The sequence below is a fragment of the Pseudorca crassidens genome, chromosome 12 (genome assembly GCF_039906515.1).
Source record: "Pseudorca crassidens isolate mPseCra1 chromosome 12, mPseCra1.hap1, whole genome shotgun sequence".
NCBI lineage: Eukaryota > Metazoa > Chordata > Mammalia > Artiodactyla > Delphinidae > Pseudorca > Pseudorca crassidens.
The window spans coordinates 43,953,246-43,980,144 of record NC_090307.1 but is presented as its reverse complement, the minus strand read 5'-3'; the positions used below and the strand labels follow the sequence as shown (position 1 = coordinate 43,980,144).

The 26,899-nt window shown below is 33.5% G+C and overlaps 1 protein-coding gene across 1 annotated transcript in view; it reads right to left on the bottom strand.

Moving 5' to 3' along the window:
- The window catches only part of CCDC178 (coiled-coil domain containing 178), a 367,748-nt gene that overhangs the window by 296,172 nt on the left and 44,677 nt on the right, over positions 1–26,899 (bottom strand). Inside the window, exons 7-9 of the mRNA XM_067701374.1 lie at positions 26,640–26,860; positions 18,806–18,948; positions 7,487–7,637 (exon numbers count right to left, since the gene is read on the bottom strand). Coding sequence (XP_067557475.1) covers positions 7,487–7,637; positions 18,806–18,948; positions 26,640–26,860 — 515 coding nt within the window. The remainder of the gene's footprint in view (positions 1–7,486; positions 7,638–18,805; positions 18,949–26,639; positions 26,861–26,899) is intronic.

Sequence of the window (26,899 nt, the reverse complement as noted above, 5' to 3'; positions counted from 1 at the left end):
TAAGGCACCAAATGCATACAAAACAACAGTGATTTTAAGTCTGTGCTATTTATTGCAATGCCAGTAACTTTTCTTAGCTATTTCACTCGTCAATTATAACATTTCCAAAATCTATCTGTTTTATCATATAGATAATGTTTGATAAAGACAAAATCAAGGAATTTTCATTCCAAAGAATAAGTAACTTAAATCACAAATGATATCAAGGGGAAAACCCCCTAGATTTAAAACAATGTAAACACCAAGAGTCATTATGTAGTTTTGGTTAATGTTTTAAGTGATGAATCAATGCCAATATCAACAACATTTGAAGTTAAGTAAAGAGTAAAATAGTATAACCCACATCTTAAATTGTTGCCATAACAAGCTCCAGTAGATAATACCTCTATAGGATTAATGATATGAAAGCCAAGAAATTTAATTAATGGAAATATTGTCTTTAAAAAAGTGAGCTGAGCAAAGGGCAAAGTTAAAAGTTTTCAGAATTTTGGAAAATGTGAAAATGCAGGCAAATTATTTAAGACTTATCAGAAATATAAGGCATATGATTTTTACTTGAACTTCTAATACTATACCACGATTCAACTTTCATTATTTTTCCATCACAATATTTTTTGTTAAAATTAGTAGTTATGTTAATATTTTAAAGTTTTAGAGACATTTATAACAGCTTTGTTTATAATACTTAAAAAATGAAAACATACTAAATGTCCAGTAACAAGGGACTAAGAGACTCTCAATGATTAAAATTATATTGTAAAATATAAAATGATTTTGCAATGTTTTTATATAAAGAGAAACATGTCATCATTACTGTATGCATATAATATCCTTTTAAAATATACTACAAGCCCATCTATATAAAACAAATATTAACAGTGACTATACTTAAAATAGTGAGATCATAGATCAGTAATTTCTTCTACTCACATGAGTGTATTCTAAACTTTGAGGGATAAAATTAAGTATTTGTGCCATTCAAAAAGTGTCTAAAATAATTTTAGATAACAGTTTGTGTAATGAATCCCACCAATTTTATAAGGATCATAAGGAAGAAAATAGGATCCATTAGTAGCAACTGCAGTGTAGTATAGTGGTGAAAGCCTGACTGGAAATCATTTGAAGTGGGATTGCAAGGAGAGAAATAGAAATAATGAACACAGAAAATCCTTTCAAGGGGTTTTGCTGCAAAGTATAACAAGAAATACAATTTATCTTAGGGAAAGATTTAAAACCAAAAACATGAAGCATTCAAAACAGGAAAGTGGAAAGTAAAAGGAAAGAGAATAAACCTAAAGAAACAAAAAGAAAATTATAACTATAGAAACATACATTAACATTTCAGAAGTTGGAAAATTGTAGAATTACTAAGTCCAAGAGCCATATCTATTTTTTAATTCAATTTTTAAAAATTTGAAAAATCTCATTTAAAAAGTGAAAAATACATATACGATTAGAAATAAGAGATAAGCAAAAGTATAAAAGAGAATTCTATATCATATTATATTACATTTGAAATTTTTAATCCATTTGGATTATTTCTAGGACCATTAAAAATGATAAATGAATATCAAGGATAAATATATAGCCTGATAAGACTAATCATCATAAAATAAAACAACTGTCTATGAAAAATAAAACAATAATTCAAACAATCTAAAAAAATTAAAAGCAACAGTCATATTTTCACCAAGATGTTTTATGAAAATTTTAAGAAAAAGTTATTTAAATCTATCTTAATTCTCCAGGTAACAGAAAGGGAGAAAAGCTTCACAATTTATTTACAAAACCAGCATAATCCTGATAAGAAAATCTATCAAATATAGCACAAATTAAGAACACTGAAATACAGACTAACTTATGAATATGGATGCAAAATCTTATATGAAATAATTGCAAATCAAACTCAGCAGTAAATTAAAAGAATAAACCATAACCAAGCAGAGTTCACCCTAAGAATTTAAAAATGATTTAATTTTAATATAATACATCATTTCAATAGGTCAAATGAGAAACCATTTAAAATCATCTTTACAGATGCTTACATTCTGTGAAAGTAATCATCTATTCCTGATAGTTTTTATAACCTGAGTATACTTTTAAAATCTTTAAAATGATAATGAGCATAGGTTTGAAATCAATATTTACATAACATTAACAACTTCTTTAAAATAAAAATTGAAATAAAGAAAGCCAATTTCATAGATGTTATTTAATATTTTATACATGTCACACAAAATATAGACATAATAAGAGATTAAAACCTTATGGTGAAAAAAACTAGCAATGTGTAATTTTATATATGTTACCACATTTTATCCATATAACACATAAATATTATATAATAAAACAATAACAAAAATTGCATTGCAGTTTGGCTGTATCACTTCATAACTTTGTGTGCATGAGATAAATCACTCTGCTTCTTTAGACTGGTTTCCTATTCGGTACATTAATAGTATTAATGATAATTATTAGCTTATTTATTTTTAATAAATAAACTGCTTAATTTGAAAGATTTTGAAATAAGAATATCAATCAAAAGGTATAGTTTAATAGATGTTTTGTGGTGTTTGGATTTATACTTACAGTGTCTAGAGCAATAAGTTAGCAATAAATATTAAATGTCTACTAAAAAAGACAACATCCAAAAATATGAAAATATCATATATGTAAGAGGAATTCGCTTATTTACAAACTTTATCTGTAAACTAAATTATGAAAAATATTTTGTATGCCTGTCATTGTTTAATAAAATATGAAAATCACAAAGGATTTCTATATCTTTTTTTTTTTTTTTTTTTTTGCGGTACACGGGCCTCTCATTGTTGTGGCCTCCTCTCCTGTTGCGGAGCACAGGTTCCGGATGCGCAGGCTCAGCGGCCATGGCTCACAGGCCCAACCGCTCCGCAGCATGTGGGATCTTGCCAGACCGGGGCACGAACCCGTGTCCCCTGCATCGGCAGGCGGACTCTCAACCACTGCGCCACCAGGGAAGCCCAGGATTTCTATATCTTTAAACATCATATTTGTATTATTTTATCAAATGACTGGATAAAATGAAACGTAGATGGCTGTTTCTTTAATATCACAAGAAACAAAGAGTTGCAGATGATGAAATTATATTCTAAAAACAAATTCCTGAACTATGGGAGAAGTAGACTTCAAAGAAAACATGGGGAAAAATTATAGAAAAGCAGCTTTACTTCTACATTTAAAACAAATTTGATCTTGACAATATTTTTAAAGTACTTAACCAATTTCAAGATATTTTCTAGGTTACAAAATCCATTGTTTGCATAAATGAGACAGGAAAAATGTATTTTCATAGATACAATGACAACACTAGTTGGAGAAAAGTGTACATTAATGAGGTAAAGACTCTAAATTGAAAGCACGATATGCCTTGAAATTTTAAAGGATCAGTTAGGTTGTGTGTGCACTTAGGCAGCACTAATCTTTTATTTTTCTCTTGAACTAGAAGTGCCGATTGCATACCAAAAAATAATGCACGGAAATAATGCACATCATTGCTTTTAATTGAGTGCTTAATATGCCCACTTTGCAAATCTAGCTTAAAGGTTTTTATAATGAGGAAGATACAGAAAAAAAGTATATCTAAACTTCATCATGTTCTCATCTTCTCTATAAAGTATGATAGCCCACAAATGATTTCCATAATTGAAGAATATTACTAACTTCATAAATACATTCACAGTATCTCATCAAAAATAACATTTTGTTATGGAGGGCCAGACTTGCTATTTTAGAAATGATCAAAAAAATTAAAAAGTGCTTTTAGGTTTAGTGAATGAATTTTCCCTCTTTGAAAATATTTTATTACCAGTGATATTTTTATAAATGATAAATTTCAACATGATTAGAAAATTGAGGTCGTAACTATTTAACATTATATTATATTTTATTTCAATGTCTACAGTCTACATTCCACCTCATCAAGTGCTTTCCAGACTCACAAGGTGAAGTTATTTTCCCCCATTGCCCTTCCTTCCTTCCTTCTTTCCTTCCTCCCTCCCTGCCAACCTCCCTCCCTCCCTCCCTTCCTTTATTCATTAGTTAATTCACTCATTCGACAAGCCTAATATGGCTTTTTTTGAATGTCTACTATGACATTTTATCGAGTGCCTAATATGGGACAGGCACTGTGCAAGTTACACAGAGAAAACAAAAATCACAATGCATTTCCTGTCTTTAAAAAGCTTATAATCTAAAAAGAAGTATACAAGTAATCATTGATTTCAACAGACTGTTGGTGCCAATAACAGTACAAGTATGGAGGTAAACACAGAGTACGAGAGTTCAAAGCAGACAGAACAAAGTGAAGAAATGGTTTCTCCAAGAATTTTCCTTCAATTTTCCAAGTTGAAGTTTAAAATGAGAGGATTCAGCCAGACAACAGTAGGATGGAGAAGATGAGCTGAGTTAAACACTGACATCATAATCAGAGGGAACAGTATTTATGAAAAGCTGGAAGAAGGAAACCCATGGCACATTCTGGTGTCTTGCAGTTTGTCCAGTAGCTAGAGAATAGTTAGAGGGAAAGAGGCAGCAAGAGAGAAGTTGGAGGTTGAAAACAAGGGCAGATTCCAAAGAGACTTGTATTACTACCTATTTAAGATCAGTTTCTTCCCACTTACTCATCCCAACTCATCCCCTCTGACACTTCAGCCCAGTGTGTTTTAGTTTAGTGATTTTCAGCCTTGCCTATTTCTGGATTCTTCTACATTGCCTATGCAGTGGTGTAAGCCACTCCCATCTTAACTCAGGTGCATACCCCCTACATTGCATAAATAAAAACAAAATACAAAAATTTTCTGAGAAAGAAAATTTTGAGAAATTCCAATCCAGCTCACTAAAGAAGCTTGTAAAAGATACACTTTAGTAACAAGAAAAAAAACAATGCCAATTAGAAATGTCTGATAAAAAGAAAGAGCCGTGTGTTAAACTGGGAATGAATATTATCAAACATTTATTGTGTAAATTAATAAGAAATTATCTTAATACAGGAATTACTAAATAAGAGGCATAACATGATGGAAAATAGAATATATGTCAGGAAAGTACATATGGTCTTTAAACTGTTCAAAAAGAATTTAATGATGTCGACTTCACATCTGTAAGTGAAATATGCATTCCAAAGATTCTAAAAATTTATAGCCCCAAAACATATAAATAAAACACATCTTAAGAAAATAATCAATTAGAAACATTCTAAACTTAGTTTCATCTAAAATATGGCTTCAAATTATGTAAAGCAAAAATATGGATAGAAAAAAATGAAAATAAAGAAATAACACTATCATACTGAGATATATTTTAATACAGCTTTCATAGCAATTGATGCATTAGTCAGAAAATAAATCAGAAATATAAAAGAGTTAAATAACCCAATTATCACAGTTCACAAAATGAACCTATGTAGAACTGCACTCCATTATCAGAGAAAGCATTTTTCCAAAATCAAAAATTTACACAATTTACCTATATAGTATGAAATAAATTAAGCCTTAACAAAATATGAATAATATCTACCATATATACTACCTTTATGAACAAATCAGAATTACATTAAAAATCAATTCAAAATAAATAACTTTAACATTTAGTGCAGTTAGAAGGGTTAATCTGTCTGACTGATCACAGGCTGACTTTTCAGAGAGAGTCTGCCTTTTCAGAGAGAGTCTGCCTTTGACGAAGTTCCAAGAAATTGATTAAGGTCCAATTTAGTAAAACTACCCAAATAAATGGAGAGATAGATCATGTTTATGTTTAAGGACCCCATCATAAAGATTTCATTTCTCCATCATATAATACATAAATGAATGAGATTCCAATCATAATTCCAGTAAAATTTATGAAGGAAATGAACAAGAAAATGCTGAAATTTAATGGAAGCACAAAGGTCAAGAATAGCCTAAAACTCTTAAAGAACTGTAAGACTGGGGGATTCATCATAATAGATAATCAAAGCTCATAACAGAAGTTTATTAATGTTGACATTAGGTATGGAGATAAACATGTTAAGTAGACCAAACAAATTAAAAAGAGAATGGAAAAAGAGATCCACACAAAACAAATAAGGAAGCCCCATATGTGAGAGATGATTCTAAATATTAATATGTAAGTAAATACAGTAAGTTATAACAATTTGTTTTCTATATAAGGAAAAATGTAATTGGAACCTCACTTCACATCATACCAATATATGAATTTCAAATTGATTATGCTTCATATCTGGCAAGTAAAATATGCATTCCTAAAATTCTGCAGATAGTTTATTTCTTCTAAACTTGTAAGTAATAGAATGAGAAAAAACTCATTTTTTGAATATTTTAAACATATTTAATCTAAAAGCATTATTAAACATGAAAAGCAAAATTTCAAGCCATTTAGAATAAAATACCAAAGAATATTTTTTGACTCAAAGGCATAAAAAATTTATTTTAAAAGTTCAGAAAAACATAGCTCAAAGGAAAATATTAAATCTTACTACAGTAAAACTGAAGTTTCTCTTCATGAGAAGTTACCATAAAGAAACGGAAGAAGATTGGGTGAAAATATTTTTAACATGTAACTTTAAAATATTTAGAATCTGTAACATAAAACAAATTCTTACAAATCAATTAAAAGAAAAAACATCGATCAATGTATAGGGTAAAAACCATGAGCAGGTTTTTCACAGAAAAGGAAATACAAATGACCCTCCCCCAAAAAAGCCATTAAATATATGCTCAGTCTCACTCTTAATTATAGATTAATTTAAAAAGCCATAATGAAAACATAATTCAAGAGCCTTATAATAGAAACTCGCAAAAAACCCATTCTTAACTCTAGGTAGGAATGCAAATTTGTACAGGAATATGTATATTATTGCCTTTTACTGAACTATTATTTCTTTTCATCATTTTATTATTTCGTTTTACTAGTGCTTCCTTTTACTAAAGTGAATGAGATGCAACAGGAGAGGAAGGCAGAAAAGATGAGTCATAAGGGAAGATCAGTGAGACACCAAGTGTTAGAGGACTCAGCTCACCATTCCTGAAGGGAACCACCAGCCAGGGGATGCAGGTAGCTTCTAAAAGCTGAGAATGATCCCAGGCTGACAGCCACCAAGGAAACAAGGACCTCAGTTCTAAAACCACAGGAAGTGAATTTTGCCAAAACTGAATGAGCCTGAAAGCAGATTCATCCTGGAGTCTTTAGAAAGAAATGCAGGGCTGATGACACCTTGATTTCAATCAGGAACGATCTGGAGCAGAGGAACTAGCTGAGCTATGACCCGGAGAAACTTCATGATAACTGGGTACTGTTTTAAGCTGCTAAATTTCTGGTAATAGGCAATAGAAAACCAATATAGAAAGAAACTGGCTAACTGTCATTTAATTATTAACAGAGAGTAAGTTCAGATAGCCATGGCACAAAGCTAATGTCAGTATTTTTAAAAATTTTAATTATGAAAACTCACCGTTTTTGATAAAGCAGCTAATTCCTTTCTTGATGACCTTGTTTCCTTCAATAATTTAATCATTGCCTCTTCATTCTCAATATTAATATTAACTTCTTGTATTGATGTACAGTGGAAATTAAACAGACTGTTAAGTTTATCTATCTCTTGCCTAAGAGAAAAAACAGTTGATTTTATCCGCACTGAAGGGGAAATTATATTTTAACTTATAGCTGAATTAGCTTCTGACTTAACCATGTAGATTAATGCAATTTATCTATTCCTAAAATTTTTCCCATCCCAAAGAAACTCCTGAAAAGTACTACTTAGATATAAACAGTAAGTAGTGAAAAAAACTTCAATTTGTTTCTGATGGAAAGGAACTGAGAGAAAAGTGATTTGTAAATTATTTAAAATAAACCACCTTTTGATTTGATTCCAGGTGAGAGACCTAAGCACCTTTGATTCAGAGGTTGGGTAGTACAGGGATGGAAAGGAAAGAAAAAAAGAAAGGAAAAAAGTAAGAGAAGAGAAGAAGCTGTAAAAGTGGAAAGATCACACATTACTAAAGCTCTGGTGTACTGTCTTATCTCCCTCACAGTTAGAGCTAAAAAGCGGTAAACTACAGCTTAGGAAAACAAGGGGCCTATTTAAGAGAAGTAGTTGCCAAGGGGATCTTTTTCCTATGTGACATGTCACAGAAAAGACCAGTGCTAATCTGTAAAGCTACATAATCCCTTATCTTATCTGGTAGGTAGAAAACAAGTTCCAAATATAAAAGTCACTTTAAAGCATGGTCTTAGAGTTTAATATATGAAAAAAGTACAGTGAGAAAATGACAAAAGTATAACTTGCATAAAATATTAGCAAGTAATACAGATAAGCCCAATTTTTTAAGACACCATAAACAAAATAATAGAGTGGGAGATTTATCTGAAACCCATATAAGAGATCAAAGATTAAATCATTTGTGTGTAATAAAATCCTACAATGCAATATGGAATGGAAAACTTACCCAAGAGACAAACGAGCAGAGAAGATAAACAAGAATTCACAAGAAAATAAATGCCAATGGCCAATAAATATATGATGTGTTTACTGAATTTGCCCAGGCTATGCTATCATGCATAAGCCTGATTTTAGGAGTAGGGTCAAATGAACTGAAAGATATAACTGAAACTGAAAGATATAATCTCACAATATAAATGAAAATTAAAGCAACAAACAAATAGGCAAGAAGCTTCTCCTTTACCCTTCCATATCTGGAGAGTACAGGCTTCCTATCAGAATTCTAGAAGCCAGATCAATAATGAGAGATTGGGAGCCTGAGCATTTAAAATGTACATGTTTGGTTAAATTTCCTCCTTATGAAGTTAATTTTTCTTCTCTCAGTGGTATCCATTTCCCCAGTCCAGATAATAAACTAGATTTTGACTAAGAAGTGAGCAATTGCCCAGTGTCATGGAATGCAGGAGTTAAGTATTATTTTAGTTATCTCCTCATCCCTGTTTCCTGAAGCATCAACTGCTGCCACCAATTCCTCAGCCTTCTAAGAATTTTTCAGTGTAAAACTTTGTTACTAGGTTTGCCCCCACTGGTACTTTAGATTTCATCATTCTTGTATCTGCTAAATCAGAATAAATTTAGAAGAATAAAATGGGAAGAATCATTTTACCTGTTAAGAATTACTATAAAGTAGAGCAATCAAGACACCAAAGAATATATGCTGTGTGTTTCCATTTATATGGAATTCAAGAACAGACCAAACTAACCATGGTGATAGAAGTCAGAATGGAGATGACTTTTTAGGAGAATGGTATGGACTGAGAAGGAGAACAAGAAAAAACTTCTAGTATGCTGGAAACTTTTTATATCTTAACCTGGGGCATGGTGACATGAGTGTATATACATAAAAAATCATAAATCTATACATTTGATAGCACACATAATCATGTTTCTATATGTCTGTTAATTCTTAAAAAATAGTGAAGGAAAATTAAACATATCTTTAAAATTTTATTTAATAAAGCATTTATGACTCCACTGATGCTTATAAAAGAACTTCTGGAAAATGTATGTAAATGAGAAGAAAATTAACGAGTAAGTTATATGGTGTAACAAATAATAATGAGTAACGGAAGTAATAATAATATGCCTTTGGGTCCATCTAAATATTAATTATAAAAATCACCAGCTAATTCAAAATTGAGAAGGAAAAATTTTAGAAAATGGTACAAGATGGATAATGTTGTATTTGTAATTAATATGGACAAACATGTGTTTGTGCCAAATAGATTAATGAAAAAAATTCTCTTCTGTCATCAAGAAAAAGAGAGAGGGCCCCCTTCCCCCCACCAAAAAAAAGAAATGAACAACGAGAAGTTACAACTGATACCACAGAAATACAAAAGATCATAAGAGACTACTATGAACAACTATATTCCAATAAAATGGACAATCTAGAATAAATGGACAAATTCTTAGAAATGTACAATCACACAAGACTGAACCAGGAAGAAATACAAAATATGAACAGACCAATTACCAGTAATGAAATTGAATCAGTAATTTTAAAACTCTCAGTGAACAAAAGTCCAGGACCAGGTGGCTTCACAGGTGAATTCTATCAAATATTTAGAGAAGAGTTAACACCTATCCTCAAACTATTCCAAAAAACTGCAGAGGAAGGAACATTTCTGAACTCATTCCACAAGGCCAGAAACACCCTGTTACCAAAACCAGACTGAAATATCTCAAAAAAAGAAAATTACAGGTCAATATAACTGATGGACACAGATCCAAAAATCCTCAACAAAATATTAGCAAATGGAACCCAAAGAAACATTTAAAGTATCATACAGTGTGATCAAGTGGAATTTATCCCAGGGATACAAGGATTTTTCAATATCCACAAATTAGTTAATATGAATAAAAAGCATAGGATCATCTCAATAGATGTTGAAAAAGCTTTTGACAAAATTCAACATCCATTTTTGATAAAAACTCTTAAAGTGGGAATAGAGGGAATATACCTCAACATAATAAAGGCCATATATGACAAACCCATAGATAACATCATACTGATTGGTGAAAAGCTGAAAACACTTCCTCTAAGATAGGAACAAAGCAAAGTTGCCCACTCTGGTCACTTTTATTCATCATAGTCTTGGAAGTCCTAACCATAGCATAGACAAGAAAAAGAAATTTATAAAAATCCAAATTGGAGGGCTTCCCTGGTGGCGCAGTGATTGAGAGTCCGCCTGCTGATACAGGGGACATGGGTTCATGCCCTGGTCCGGGAAGATCCCACATGCCGTGGAGCGGCTGGGCCTGTGAGCCATGGCTGAGCCTGCACGTCCAGAGCCTGTGCTCCGCAACAGGAGAGGCCACAACAGTGAGAGGCCCGCGAACTGCAAAAAAAAAAAAAAAAAAAAAATCCAAATTGGAAAGGAAGAAGTAATATTGTCGCTGTTTGTAGGTAACATGATAGTAGTCATAGAAAATCCTAAAGACACCACCAGAAAGCTACTAGAGCTCATCAATGAATTCACTAAAGTTGCAGGATACAAAATTAATATCCAGAAATCTGTTGCATTTCTCTACACTAACAAACTATCAGAAAGTAAAATTAAGGAAACAGTCCCATTTGCTATTTCATCAAAAAGAATAAAATACCTAGGAATAAACCTACCTAAGGAGGTAAAAGACAGGTACTCAGAAAACTATAAGATGCTGATGAAAGAAATTGAAGACTATACAAATAAATGGAAAGGTATACTGTGTTCTTGGATTGTAAAAATTAATATTGTAAAAATGACCATACTACCAAAAGCAATCTACAGATTCAATGAAATCCCTATCAAAAGACCAATGGCTTTTTTCACAGAACAAGAACAAATAATTTTATAATTTTTAGGGAAATACAAAAGACTGCAAATAATTAAAACAACCTTGAGAAAGAAGAGGAGGAATCCTGGAGGATTCACACGCCTTCATTTCAGACTATACGGCAAAGCTACAGTATCAAAACGGTATGGTACTGGCACAAGAACTGGCACATAGATCAATGAAATAGAACAAAGAGCCCAGACATAAACTCACACACTTAATTAATATATGACAAAGGAGGCAAGATGTATAATGGAGAAAAGACAGTCTCTTCAACAAGTGGTGCTGGGAAAACTAGAGAGTTACATGTAAAAGAATATTAGAACATTTTCTCACACCATATACAAAAATAAACTCAAAACAGTTTAAAGACATAAATGTAAGACCAGAAACCATAAAACTCCTAGGAGAAAACATAGGTAGAACACTCTGTGACATAAATCATAGCAATATATTTTTGGATCTGTCTCCTAAAGCAAGGGAAATAAAATCAAAAAAAAAAAAGGAACTTAAATTTTGCACAGCAAACGAAACCATCAACAAAACAAAAACACAACATACTGAATGGGAGAAAATATTTGTTAATGACATGACTGATAAGGGGTTAATATGCAAAATATATAAACAGCTCATACAACTCAACATCAAAAAACAAGTAACACAATCATAAAATGGGCAGAAGACCTGAAGAGACATTTTTCCAAAGAAGACGTACAAAAGGCCAACAGGCACATTAAAAAATGCTCAACAACATTAATCATAAGATAAATGTAAATTAAAACCACAATGAGCTATCACGTTACACCTGTCAGAATGGCTATCATCAAAAAGAACACAAAAAAAACAAATTTTGGAAAGGATGTGGAGAAAAGGGATCCCTCCTACACTGTTGGAGGGAATGTAAACTGGTGCAGCCGCTGTGGAAAACAGTATGGCAGTTTCGCAGAAAACTAAAAATAGAATTACCATATGACCCAGCAATTCTACTCCTGGGTATATATCTGAAAAATACAAGAACTCTAATTGGAAAATATACATGCACCCCAATATACATAGCCGGATTATTTACAATTACCAAGATATGGAAGCAACCTAAGTTCCACCAGTAGAATAAATGGATAAAGAAGATATGGCTTGCATATATATATATATATATATATATATACATACATATATACATATATATACACATACATATATACATATATATATGTAAAATGGAATATTACTCAGCCATAAAAAAAAATACAATTTTGAGCAGAAGCAAGAATAATGACAATCTTTCTGCCTGTGGAACAAAAACCACATTTACATAAAGATAGACAAGATGAAAAGGCAGAGGGCTATATACCAGATGAAGGAACAAGATAAAACCCCAGAAAAACAACTAAATGAAGTGGAGATAGGCAGCCTTCCAGAAAAAGAATTCAGAATGATGATAGTGATGGTGATCCAGGACCTCAGAAAAAGAATGGAGGCAAAGATCGAGAAGATCCTAGAAGTGTTTAACAAAGATCTAGAAGAATTAAAGAACAAACAGAGATGAACAATAACTAAAATGAAAAATACACTAGAAGGAATCAATAGCAGAATAACTGAGGCAGAAGAACGGATAAGTAACCTGGACAACAGAATGGTGGAATTCACTGCTGCGGAGGAGAATAAAGAAAAAAGAATGAAAATAGCCTAAGACACCTCTGGGACAACATTAAACGCAAGAACATTTGCATTATAGGGATGCCAGAAGGAGAAGAGAGAAAGAACCAGAGAAAACATTTGAAGAGAGGATACTCGAAAAATTCCCTAACATGGGAAAGGAAATAGCGACCAAAGTCCAGGAAGCGCAGAGAGTTCCATACAGGATAAACCCAAGGAGAAACAGGCTGAGACACATAGTAACCAAATTGGCAAAAATTAAAGACAAAGAAAAATTATTGAAAGTAGCAAGGGAAAAACGACAAATAACATACAAGCAAACTCCCATAAGGTTAACAGCTGATTTCTCAGCCGAAACTCTACAAGCCAGAAGGGAGTGGCATGATATACTTAAAGTGATGAAAGGGAAGAACCTACAACCAAGAGTACTCTACCCAGCAAGGGTGTCATTCAGATTTGATGGAGAAATCAAAAGCTTTACAGGTAAGCAAAAGCTAAGAGAATTCAGCACCACCAAACTGGCTCTACAACAAATGCTAAAGGAACTTCTCTAAGTGGGAAAAACAAGAGAAGAAAAGGACCTACAAAAACAAACCCAAAACAATTAAGAAAATGGTCACAGGAACATACATATTGATAATTACCTTAAACGTGAATGGATTAAATGCTCCAACCAAAAGACACAGGCTTGCTGAATGGATACAAAAACAAGACCCACATATATGCTGTCGACAAGAGACCCACTTCAGACCTAGGGACACATACAGACTCAAAGTGAGGGGATAGAAAAAGATATTCCATGCAAATGGAAATCAAAAGAAAGCTGGAGTAGCAATACTCATATCCGATAAAACAGACTTTAAATTAAACGATGTTACAAGGGATGAGGGAGGACACTACATAATGATCAAGGGATCAATCCAAGAAGAAGATGTAACAATTATAAATATATATGCACCCAACATAGGAGCACCTCAATACATAAGGCAACCGTAACAGCTATAAAAGAGGAAATCAACAGTAACACAATAATAGTGGGGGATTTTAACACCTCACTTACATCAATGGACAGATCATCCAAACAGAAAATTAATAAGGAAACACAAGTGTTAAGTGACATAATAGATCAGATAGATTTAATTGATATTTATAGGACATTCCATCCAAAAACAGCAGATTACACTTTCTTCTCAAGTGTGCATGGAACATTCTCCAGGATAGATCATATCTTGGGTCACAAATCAAGCCTCAGTAAATTTAAGAAAATTGAAATCATATCAAGCATCTTTTCTGACCGCAATGCTATGAGATTAGAAATCAATTACAGAGAAAAAAACGTAAAAAACACAAACACATGGAGGCTAAACAATACATTACTAAAAAACCAAGAGATCACTGAAGAAATCAAAGAGGAAATAAAAGAATACCTAGAGACAAAGGACAATGAAAACACGACGATCCAAAAACTATGGGATGTGGCAAAAGCAATTCTAAGAGGGAAGTTTATAGCTATACAAGCCTACCTCAAGAAACAAGAAAAATTTGAAATAAAAAAATCTAACCTTACAACTAAAGGAACTAGAGAAAGAAGAACAAACAAAACACAAAATTAGCAGAAGGAAAGAAATCATAAAGATCAGAGCAGAAATAAATGAGATCAAAACAAAGAAAACAATAGCAAAGATCAATAAAACTAAAAGCTGGTTCTTTGAGAAGATAAACAAAATTGATAAACCATTAGCCAGACTCATCAAGAAAAAGAGGGAGAGGACGCAAATCAATAAAATTAGAAATGGAAAAGGAGAAGTTAAAACAGACACCACAGAAACACAACGCATCCTAAGAGACTACTACAAGCAACTCTATGCCAATAAAATGGACAACCTGGAAGAAATGGACAAATTCTTAGAAAGGTCTAACCTTCCAAGACCGAACCAGGAAGAAATAGAAAATATGAACACACCAAGCACAAGTAATGAAACTGTGACTAAAAATCTTCCAACAAACAAAAGTCCAGGACCAGATGGCTTCACAGATGAATTCTATCAAACATTTAAAGAGCTAACACCAATCCTTCTCAAACTCTTCCAAAAAATTGCAGAGGAAGGAACAGTCCCAAACTCGTTCTATGAGGCCACCATCACCCTGATACCAAAACTAGACAAACATACTACCAAAAAAAAAAATTACAGACCAATATCACTGATGAATATAGATGCAAAAATCCTCAACAAAATACTAGCAAACAGAATCCAACAACACATTAAAAGGATCATACACCATGATCAAGTGGGATTTATCTCAGGGATGCAAGGATTCTTCAAAAAATGGAAATTGATCAATGTGATACACCATATTAACAAATTGAAGAAGAAAAACCATATGATCATCTCAATAGATGCAGAAAATGCTTTTGACAAAATTCAACACCGATTTATGATAAAAACTATGCACAAAGTGGGCACAGAGGGAAACTACATCAACATAATAAAGACCATATATGACAAACCCACAGCAAACATCATTCTCAATGGTGAAAAACTGAAAGCATTTCCTCTAACATCAGGAAGAAGACAAGGAAGTCCACTCTCACCAGTATTATTCAACATAGTTCTGGAAGTCCTAGCCACGGCAATCAGAGAAGAAAAGGAAATAAAAGGAATGCACACCAGAAAAGATGAAGTAAAACCATCACTGTTTGCAGATGACACGACACTATATAGAGAGAATACTAAAGATGCCACCAGAAAACTACTAGAGCTAATCAAATTTGGTAAAGTTGCAGGATACAAAATTAATGTACAGAAAGCTCTTGCATTCCTATACACTAATGATGAAAAATCTGAAAGAGAAATTAAGGAAACACTCCCATTTACCATTACAACAAAAAGAATAAAATACCTAGGAATAAGCCTACCTAGGGAGACAAAAGACCTGTATGCAGAAAACTACAAGACATTGATGAAAGAAATTAAAGACGATACCAAAAGATGGAGAGATATACCATGTTCTTGGCTTGGAAGAATCAACATTGTGAAAATGACTATACTACCCAGAGCAATCTACAGATTCAATGCAATCCCTATCAAGTTACCAATGGCATTTTTACGGAACTAGAACAAAAAATCCTAAAATTTGTATGGAGACACAAAAGACCCCAAATAGCCAAAGAAGTCTTGAGGTAAAAAAAATGGAGCCGGAGGAATCAGACTCCCTGACTTCAGACTATACTACAAAGCTACAGTAATCAAGACAACATGGTACTGGCACAAAAACAGAAATATAGATCAATGGAACAAGACAGAAAGCCCAGAAATAAACCCACGCACCTAAGGTCAACTAATCTATGATAAAGGAGGCAAGGATATACAATGGAGAAAAGACAGTCTCTTCAATAAGTAGTGCTGGGAAAACTGGACAGTGATATGTAAAAGAATGAAATTAGAACACTCCCTAACACCATACACAAAAATAAACACAAAATGTATTAGAGACCTAAATGTAAGACTGGACACTATAAAACTCTTAGTGGAAAACATAGGAAGAACACTCTTTGACATAAATCACAGCAAGATCTTTCTTGATCCTCTTCCTAGAGTAATGGAAATAAAAACAAAAATAAACAAATGGGATATAATGAAACTTAAAAGCTTTTGCACAGCAAAGGAAACCATAAGAAAGATGAAAAGACAACCCTCAGAATGGGAGAAAATATTTGTAAATGAATCAGCGGACAAAGGATTAATCTCCAATATATATAAACAGCTCATGCCGCTGAGTATTATAAAAACAAACAACTCAATCCAAAAATGGGCAGACCTAAATAGACATTTCTCCAAAGAAGATATACAGACTGCCAACAAACACATGAAAGAATGCTCAACATCACTAATTATTAGAGAAATGCAAATCAAAACTACAATGAGGCATCACCTCACACCAGTTAGAATGGGTATCATCAGAAAATCTATGAACAACAAGTGCTGGAGAGGATGTGGAGAAAAGGGCACCCTCTTGCACTGTTGGTGGGAATGTAAATTGATACAGCCACTATGGAGAACACTATGGAAGTTCCTTAAAAAACTAGAAACAGAATTACCATATGACCCAGCAATCCCACTACCGGGCATATACCCAGAGAACACCATAATTCAAAAAGACACATGCACCCAAATGTTCATTGCAGCTCTATTTACATAGCCAGGTCGCGGAAGCAACCTAAATGCCCACTGACAGATGAATGGATGAAGAAGATGTGGTACATATATACAATGGAATATTTCTCAGCCATAAAAAGGAATGAAATTGGGTCATCTGTAGAGACGTGGATGGATCTAGAGACTGTCATACAGAGTGAAGTAAGTCAGAAAGAGAAAAACGAATATCGTATATTAATGCCTATATGTGCAACCTAGAAAAATGGTACAGATGAACTGGTCTGCAGGGCAGAAATAGAGACACAGATGTAGAGAACGTATGGACACCAAGGGGAGAAAGTGGTGGGGGGTGGGGGTGTGATGAATTGGGAGATTGGGATTAACATGTATACACTGATGTGTATAAAATGAATGACTAATAAGAACCTGCTGTATAAAAAAATAAATGAAACTCAAAAATAAAAAAGAAAAGAATAAAATCTTATCATTTGCAACAATGTGGATGGACTTTGAGGGTATTATGTTAAGTGAAATAAGCCAGACAGAGAAAGAAAAATACTGTATGATATAACTTATATGTGGAATCTAAAAACTAAAACAAACTGATGAATACAGCAAAAATGAAACAGACCTACAGACCTACACTAGTGGTTACCAGTGGGGAGAGGGAAGTGCGGAGGGCACGAAAGCGTTTAGGGGATTAAAAGTAAAAACTATTATGTATAAAATAAATAAGCTACAAGGATATACTGTACAACACAGGGAATGTAACCAATATTTTGTAACTACAAATGCAGTATAACCTTTAAAATTGTGAACCACTATGTTGTATAACTATAACTTATATAATATTGTACTTATACTATATCTCAATTAAAAAAATAATGTTTAAGCACATGTTGAAATAGACATCAGATGTGAGGAAATATAAATATCTTAATAAGTGCATGTTATCCAGATCATAGGATGAGGTACAAACTTTTGCTCTTCATTTTGCTTATATTTACTTGACTCTAGCTCCATAGTGAGTATGACTTTTTCTGTACTAAACCACTGATCAGTTTGAATAAATAAAAATTTTATATCATACAGAAACATGAAGAATTTAAAACCAACAAGAGGAAGTAGAAGAATATCATAAAATATAAATACATCAGAAATGTAATAAAAAGTCAATAATATGCAAAATATAATTAATCTATATATATTTAAAATATTACATTTTACTAGAAATCAAAAAAATGAGTTTAATTAATTAGATGCTATGCTTATAATTAATACAGGGCTATATAATTTGTTTTTTATAGTATCCCATGCTGGAATCTTTTTTCAAAGAGTTACTTTTTCACATAGTTAGCAGGGATATATACTGTTATAGCATAGCCACAGGCAATTTGGCAACATGTATCAAGAGCTTTAAAATGACACAGAAAAATACTGCTTTAGGAATTTATACACAATTAGTTTACATATGTAAAAGACATTTTAATTTATACATAAACTTGGTAACAAGATAGATGTGGCAATTTAGATTCTTCCCTTTCTCTTTATCTGAATTTCTTATACAGGAATATATATTACATTTTAATTAATATTTTACTTCTAAATGCTATAAGTAACATTTGTGAAAAATACTTACTTGTAGGCTTCTATGGTTATTTCATCATCACGAATATCATTTTCCATGTCTATTTTACTTTGTTTAGCTTTGAATTTGACTTTTTCAAGATTTTCTACAGCTTCTTCATGTTCTCCATGAACCTGTTTGTATAGTTCCATTACCTAGAAATAAAAATATGTGTGCTAATATATGCACTTAACGGCTAATTAAAATAATCAGACAAGAGAAAGATCAGAGAAGGGAGTTAAAGTAGTTGTTTTTTTTTGTTTTGTTTTGTTCTGTTCTTTTGCGGTACGCGGGCTTCGCACCGCTGTGGCCTCTCCCGTGGTGGAGAACAGGCTCCAGATGCGCAGGCTCAGTGGCCATGTCCCACGGGCCCAGCTGCTCCACGGCATGTGGTACCCTCCCGAATCGGGGCACGAACCCGTGTCCCCTGCGTCGGCAGGCGGACTCCCAACCACTGCGCCACCAGGGAAACCCCTAAAGTAGTTTTGATTTAGATTATAAACATTCTTTATGTCAATTTTCTTTCCATATTTAGTCTATTGTTTAGCACAGTAGTTTCAGGTTTCTTTTACCCTGAGAGGCATCAATACTAGAGATGTAGAAAAGTTACTGAAGAAAATGACTTTAATATCCCAGTTAACATGACCAAAATAAAATCATTATTTTTTTACCTACAAAAACTGACTTTTTATTGTTCAAATATTGTAGAAAAATCAGAAAACACAGATGAAAAAAGAAAATTTTATAAATTACCTATAATCTTCTCACTCATGAATAACCATTACTATCTTAATGCAAGGGCCCAAAATATTCCATTTTTATTGTTTTCATTAATTATTAGATATCATAAACATACTCCCTTCTCTCTCCCGGCCTCTCTTCTCTATCAGACTAAAGGGAAAGGGTGGTTGTAGTGGTCATGGTTGGAAGGAACTCCAGTTCAGGATGTCCTGTTGGAAAGTTGGAGGGAGAGGAGTAGAACAAGGTACTAAGGAGGGAGCAGTCCTTTACCCAGGGGCCGAGTGGTGGATCTATATGAGGCAGTAGCCTCCCGAAAACAGCAGTAATTTTCATTAATTTTTATTTCATTGTATTAATTTTATTGTGATAAGAACATTTAACATGATTATCTATCTTTTAACAAAATTTTAAGTGTACAACACAGTAAACTGTAGGCACTATGCTGTACAGCAGATCTCTAGAACTTATTCATCTCACATAACTAAATCTTTATATCCATTGAAAAACAACTCTCCATTTCCCCTCCCCAAGCCCCTACCAACCACCATTCTACTCTGTGCTTCTATGAGCGTGACTATTATAGATACCTCATGTAAGTGGAATCATGCAGTATTTATCTGTGACCTGCTTATTTACTTAGCACAATAATGTTCTCCAGGTTCCTCCATGTTGTCACATATGGAAGGCTTCCTTCTTTTTAAAGGCTGAATTATATTCCATTGTATACATATACCACATACATTTTAGAATTAGCTTGTCAAGGTCCACAAAGAGACCTGTTGAGATTTTGTGACTGTATTTAATTTACAGATCAATTTGGAGCGAATGCTACAAAATTTAGCCTTCTAATACATTAACATATTTATCTATGTAGCACTTTTAAATTTCTCTCAGTAATAGTCATAGTTTTCTGAATAGGGGCTTTGCATATCATTTGTTACATTTATTCCTAGATATGTTTTATTTTATGCTCTAACAGATGCTATTTTAAAATAAATTTTATTTTCAGATTTGTTGCTGGTATATAGTAATGTATGGATTTTAAAATTTTACCTTTGTATGCAACTGTAATTCATCTGTGGACTTGTCTAGATTTTATGTGTACATAATTAGATAGTCTGCGCAGCAAAGGAAACCATCAACAAAACAAAAAGACAACCTACCGAATAGAAGATATTTGCAAATCATATAACCAATAAGGGGTTAATAACCAAAATATATAAAGAACTCATACAACTCAACAACAACAAAAAACCAAACAACTCAATTTTAAAATGGGCAAAGGGGATAAACAACAAGGTCCTACTGTATAGCACAGGGAACTATATTCAATATCCTGTGATAAGCCATAATGGAAAAGAATATAAAAAAGAATGTATATGTATGTATAACTTAATCACTTTGCCATACACCAGAAATTAACACAACACTGTAAATCAACTATACTTCAATTTTTAAAAATGGGCAAAGGGGCTGAACAGACCTTTTTTTTTGGGGGGGGGGGCGTCCTGCCATCCTGTTTCTTTTCTTAAAATTTTTATTGGGGTATAATTAATTTACAATGTTGTGTTAGTTTCAGGTGTACAGCAATAGACTTTTTTCCAAAGAAGACATACAGATGGCCAACAGGCACATACTTGAAAAGGTATTCAACATCACTAATTATTATGGAAATGAAAATAAAAACCACAATGAGATTTTACCACATGCCAATTAGAATGGTTATTATCAAAAAAGGAAGAAATAACAAGTGTTGAGAGGATGTGGAGAAACGGGAACCCTTGTGAACTGTTAGTGGGAATGCAGCCACTATGGAAAACAGTATGCAGATTCCTCAGAAAAATTAAGAATAGAACTAACATATGATCCAGCTATTCTGCTTCTGGGTATTAATCCAAAGAATATGAATACACTAATTTGAAAATATATATGCACCCCAATGTTCACTGCATCACTATTTACAATAGCCAAGATATGGAACAACCTAAGTGCCCATCAAGGGATGAATGGATGAAGAGATAAAGAGATGTGGTATATATATACACACACACACACACACATGTATATATATCTATAAAACGGATACTACTCAACCATAAAAAAAGAAAGAAATCTTGCCATTTGTGACAACATGGACGGTCCTTGAGGGTATTATGCTAAGTGAAATAAGTCAGATGAAGAAAGACAAATATCGTGTGATTTAACTCATATGTGGAACGTAAAAAACAAATAAAAAACTCCAAAATAAGTGAACAAACCAAACCAAACCAAAGAAACATGTAGATACAGAAAACAGAGTAGTGGTTACCAGAAGGGAAGGGGAGGGAGAAGTGGGTAAAGGGGGTCAACTGTATGGTGATGGATGGTTATCGTGTATACAGAAGAAGATATATCATGTTATAAACATATAAATATATAACATTTAAGAGAAGGCACAAGTAAATATCAGGAATGAAAAAGGAAAGCACTACATATTCTATAGACTATAGAAAAGATAAAAGGATACTAAGAAAGTCTTCCAACAAAATTTGAAATTGTGATGAAATGGACATATTCTTAGAAAACTACAACTAACCAAAATGGACACAGGAAGAAACAGAATAACTGAACAATCTTATTGAGGAAATTGAATTTGTAATTAAAAACCTTTCCAAAACAAACAAGAAACAAAACTGGAAAACTTTAGCTAGATGGCTTCAATAGTAAATGCTAATTAATAATGTTAGTCTTTCGCACTCTTCTAGATAATAGGAAAAGAAGAAATACTCCCAAGTTACCTTTAAAAATCTAGCAAACCCTTAAAACCCAAACCTGACAAGGACATTATTAAATAATTATATGACCTTCTTATTCATGAATTTAGATTTAAAACCCTAAACAAATAATTAGCAAATCAAGTCTAGCACCATGTAACATCTTACTTAATAGAAAAAAATTTATTAATTCTTCCCCTTTGAAACTGGGAATGTGACAATGATGCCAAATATTACTCCCTCTAGTCAGCATTGTAGTGGAGATCTCAGCCAGCAAAGGTCCTAGCCTTACTAGAGGCAATATAATACAGCAAAATGTATACAGATTTGGAAGGGGAGGACATAAAACTGTCCCTACGTGCCCATTAATTTCTAGAATAGCACAGATATTAGTAACCTCTACAAGATTTTCCTTTAGGCACAGGAACGTAGGGGTAGAGACTTTGGCAGGGAGCCAGGATTATACCAAGATGATGGGATAAGCAAACAAAGGCTCAGGAAACATAATAGAATTTCTACTATCAAAGGAAGAAAAGCAATAAATAATGTCCTGTGTCCAATTTGTCCCGTAGGTATTGCTGGGGTGGTGGTCTCAGTGTTGGGGACATTGGTGATGTCATATGAAGCAAATTCATCTCCAAGGAAAGCTCTTGGACGGGCTCAGTGTGGGACTGGTACAACCTTCCCACATGGATACTCTCCTAGGTTGATGTTAATAATATTTTTGTGGCTCCACAGTGTTATGAGACTGAGCTGCTTGTAGAATTTGAAGGTCACGTTGAGCCTTTGAGCTTAGTTTGCAAGTAGCAATGTATTAAGGCTCAAGCACATTGGCTAGAGGTCTTGCATTATTTAAGCTGTTGGGTTGCTTCAGCAGGCCTTTAGCCAGGACCTCAGTCAAGACAGCAGAATAAAACAAAACAAAACAAAGCTATATTACAAACAAAACACTATCTTACACGTCTCCAACCCTCCAGCGATCATGAATTTGCTTTCCATCTTTATGGATTTACCTATTCTGGATATTTCAGCTAAATGAAATCATATAATATGTGATCTTTTGTACCTGGCTTCTTTTAGCATAATGCTTCAAGGTTTACCCATGTTGTGACATACATCAGTACTTCATTTCTTTTTATGGCTGAATAATATTCCATCGTGTGGATGTATTACATTTTGTTTAGTCATTCATCAGTTGAAGGGCACTGGACAGTTTCACCTTTGTCTGTTCTGAACAGCACTGCTATGAACATTTACGTACAAGGGTTTTGTGTTTTGCTTTTTATTTATTTAGTTATTTATTTTTGTGGTACGCGGGCCCCTCACTGCTGTGGCCTTGCCCGCCGCGGAGCACAGGCTCCGGACGCGCAGGCTCAGCGGCCATGGCTCACAGGCCCAGCCGCTCCGCGGCACGTGGGATCCTCCCGGACCAGGGCACGAACCCACATCCCCTGCATCGGCAGGCGGACTCTCAACCACTGCGCCACCAGGGCAGCCCTTTTTGTTTGTTTTTTAACATCAGTTTTCAATTATTTGGGGGTATATACCTTGGAGTGGATTTGCTAAAGCATATGGTAATTCTGTTTTACTTTCTGAGGAAACACCAAACTGTTTTCCACAGTGGCTCTACCATTTTACATTCCCACCAGCAGAGTACAATGGTTCAAGTTTCTCCACATCCTCACCCAAACTGGTTATCTTACACTTTGTTTTTAACTTTATCCTAATGGGTATGAGTGGTATCTCATTGTGGGTTTGGTTTGCATTTTCCTAATGACTAATGATGTTAAGCATCCATCTTTTCATGTGTTTGCTGCCCATTTCTATGTCTTTTGGAGATATGTCTGCTCAAGTCTTTTGCCCATTTTTAAATGGGTTGTTTGTCTTTTCTGGTTGTTGAATTATAAAAGTTCTTTATATATCCTGCATACTACACCTTTTGTAATATATAATTTGCAACATTTTCTCTCATTCTGTAAGTTGTCTTTTTACTTTTATGGTAGTGTACTGTAATGGACAAAAGGTTTTAATTTTGATGAAGTCCAATTTCTCTATTTTTTCTTATGCTGCTTATGCTTTTAGTGTCATATCTAAAAAAACCATTTCCAAATTCAAGGTGATGAAGATTTACCCCTAAGTTTTCTTTTAAGAGTTTTATAGTTTTAGCTCTTACATGTAGAATTATGATCCATTTTTAATTAACGTGTGTATGTGCTGGGAAGTAGGGGTCTTAACTTTACTCTTTTGAATACATGTGGATATCCAATGTCCCAGCACCATTTGTTGAAGAGACTACTCTTTCCCCACAAATGGTCTTGGCACCCTTGTCAAAAGCAATTAACCATAGATAAATGGGTTTATTTCTGCAATCTCAATTCTACTCTCTACTTTTCTGTATTTATGCAAATGCCACTTTTTTTTTGCTTCCTACAGGTTTGTACTAAGTTTTAAAATCAGAAAGTGTGAATTCTCTAAGGTGTCCTTCATTTCCAAGACTGTTTTGGCTTTTTGGGATCCCGTGCAATTCCGTATCAATATTAGAACAGGCTTTTCAATTTCTGCAAAAAGATCTTGAGACTTTGTCAGATATTGCATTTAATCTGAAGATAGCTTTGGGTACCATTGACATATTAACAATATTAAGTCAAATCCGTGAACATGGATTATCTTTCTATTTATTTAGGTCTAATTTATTTCAGCAAAATATTATAGTTTTTAGTGAAAAACTCTTGCACTTTATTAAATTTATTCCTACTTTATCATGTTTAATGGTATTAAGTAGAACTGTTTTCTTAATTTCATTTTTGGATTGTTCAAAACTAGTATATGAAAATACAACTGAGTTTTGTGTGTTGAGCTTGCATCCTCCAACTTTACTAAACTTGTTTATTAGCTCTAATAGTTTGTTTTGTGAATTCTTCATGATTTTCTATATGTAAGATCATGTCCTCTGCAAATAGAGATCATTTTACTTCTTCCTTTACAATCTGGATGCCTTTTATTTATTTTTCTTGCCTATCTGCTTTATTAAAAGTCCATTGATTTAAATGTTAATCTCATCCAAAAAACTGCTTCACAGAAACATCTATAATAACGTCTGATCAAATACCTGGGCATCCTGGCCCAGCCAAGTTGACTCAAAAAATTAATCATCACAGTGACTCTGATAAGCTCTATGCAAAGGTTGCTATTTTCTTGATCTGCTAGAATGTGTTTTCATATTTTCCTCCCATTACCAAGCATGGTCTTCCAGCTGCTCAACAACCCTGCTACCCCTGACTCAGAAATGCCTATGTCCACTATCGGGGAAAAACACACTAAAATAATAAAGGGATACCAATTCACACACCTATTGACAAACTTTAAAGTATGACAATAAAAATGTTGACAAAAATGTGAGGTGGATCAGTTAGGACTGGGTTTGGCTATAGCAGAAATAAGTCAAAGAAACAAGATTATAGTTTATTTTTCTCTCCCAGAAATAGATACAAGGTATCTTCTGCCTTTCTATTCAGCCATTCTGGATCTGGGTTCCATTCTCAAGGTTGCTTTGTGCTATAAAATCAAATCAGAGCTGCAGCTGTCATATCTGGGTTGCTGTAAGTTTAGGAGATGGCTAAGGGTGCTACTTCTGAGTGAGTCAGTCCATTTCAAGAAGCTTTCCTAAAAAAACCCCTATATAACTCCTACCTACATCTCATTAGAAATACCATGAGTAAAGGCAATTTGGGGGATGACTTTTAGCCTGACACATTGCCATCCAACTAAATAAGGGGGCTACTATTAAGAAAAAATGATACTACTAGAATTCTTGTCCACAGTGGAGAAATGGGACGTCTCCAGCACTGCTACTACTTTAGGAATGTAAGCTGTCAGAGACACTTTGGAGAGCAATGTGATTTTATCTAATGAAGTTGAAAATGTATATAACCCATGACTCAGTAGATACTCCACTAGATATACAGCCAAGAAAAATTCACATGTACATAGAGAGGAACATGATCATGGCTGCTCATGTCAGTTACATATTTTCATCAACAATGAAATTGATGACATTCTTTCTAAGTTTGATTTACGGATTCAAATAATACCATAATGTGTTAAATCTCCAAAATCGTATTAGTAGACTACTAAATATTATTAATATTCCTAAGTTTAAAAGTATGGGAAAAGTTTAAATGAATATCAATCAACTGTACTGTGTGTCACTTGATAATTCCTTTAGAAAATAAATAGCAGGTCAATTTTCAACGAGAATGAACCCTTGAAAGATATGTTAACTTCTTATAGTTGAAATTTTTATAACTAAGAAACAATCTGTAAAATGCAAATCCATTCATTTATTCCTTTACCTCAATTTTTTTCTGATAATGTTCCTTCAGAGCTACAAGCTCCTGGTCTCGCTTTGCAAGCAGTAGAGGGCGATGTTTAATCACGTTGTCTATGTCTGCTTGAAGCTTTGCATTAGCTTCTTCTAATTTCTCCTTTTCCTCCTCCAAACGTTTTAGTCGATGAGTTTTATCTTCAAGGTGCCATCGTAGTTCTACAATATCTTTCAAATAGGCCTCGTGTTCTAGACATATGATGATAAAATAAAAAAGAAAATCAAATT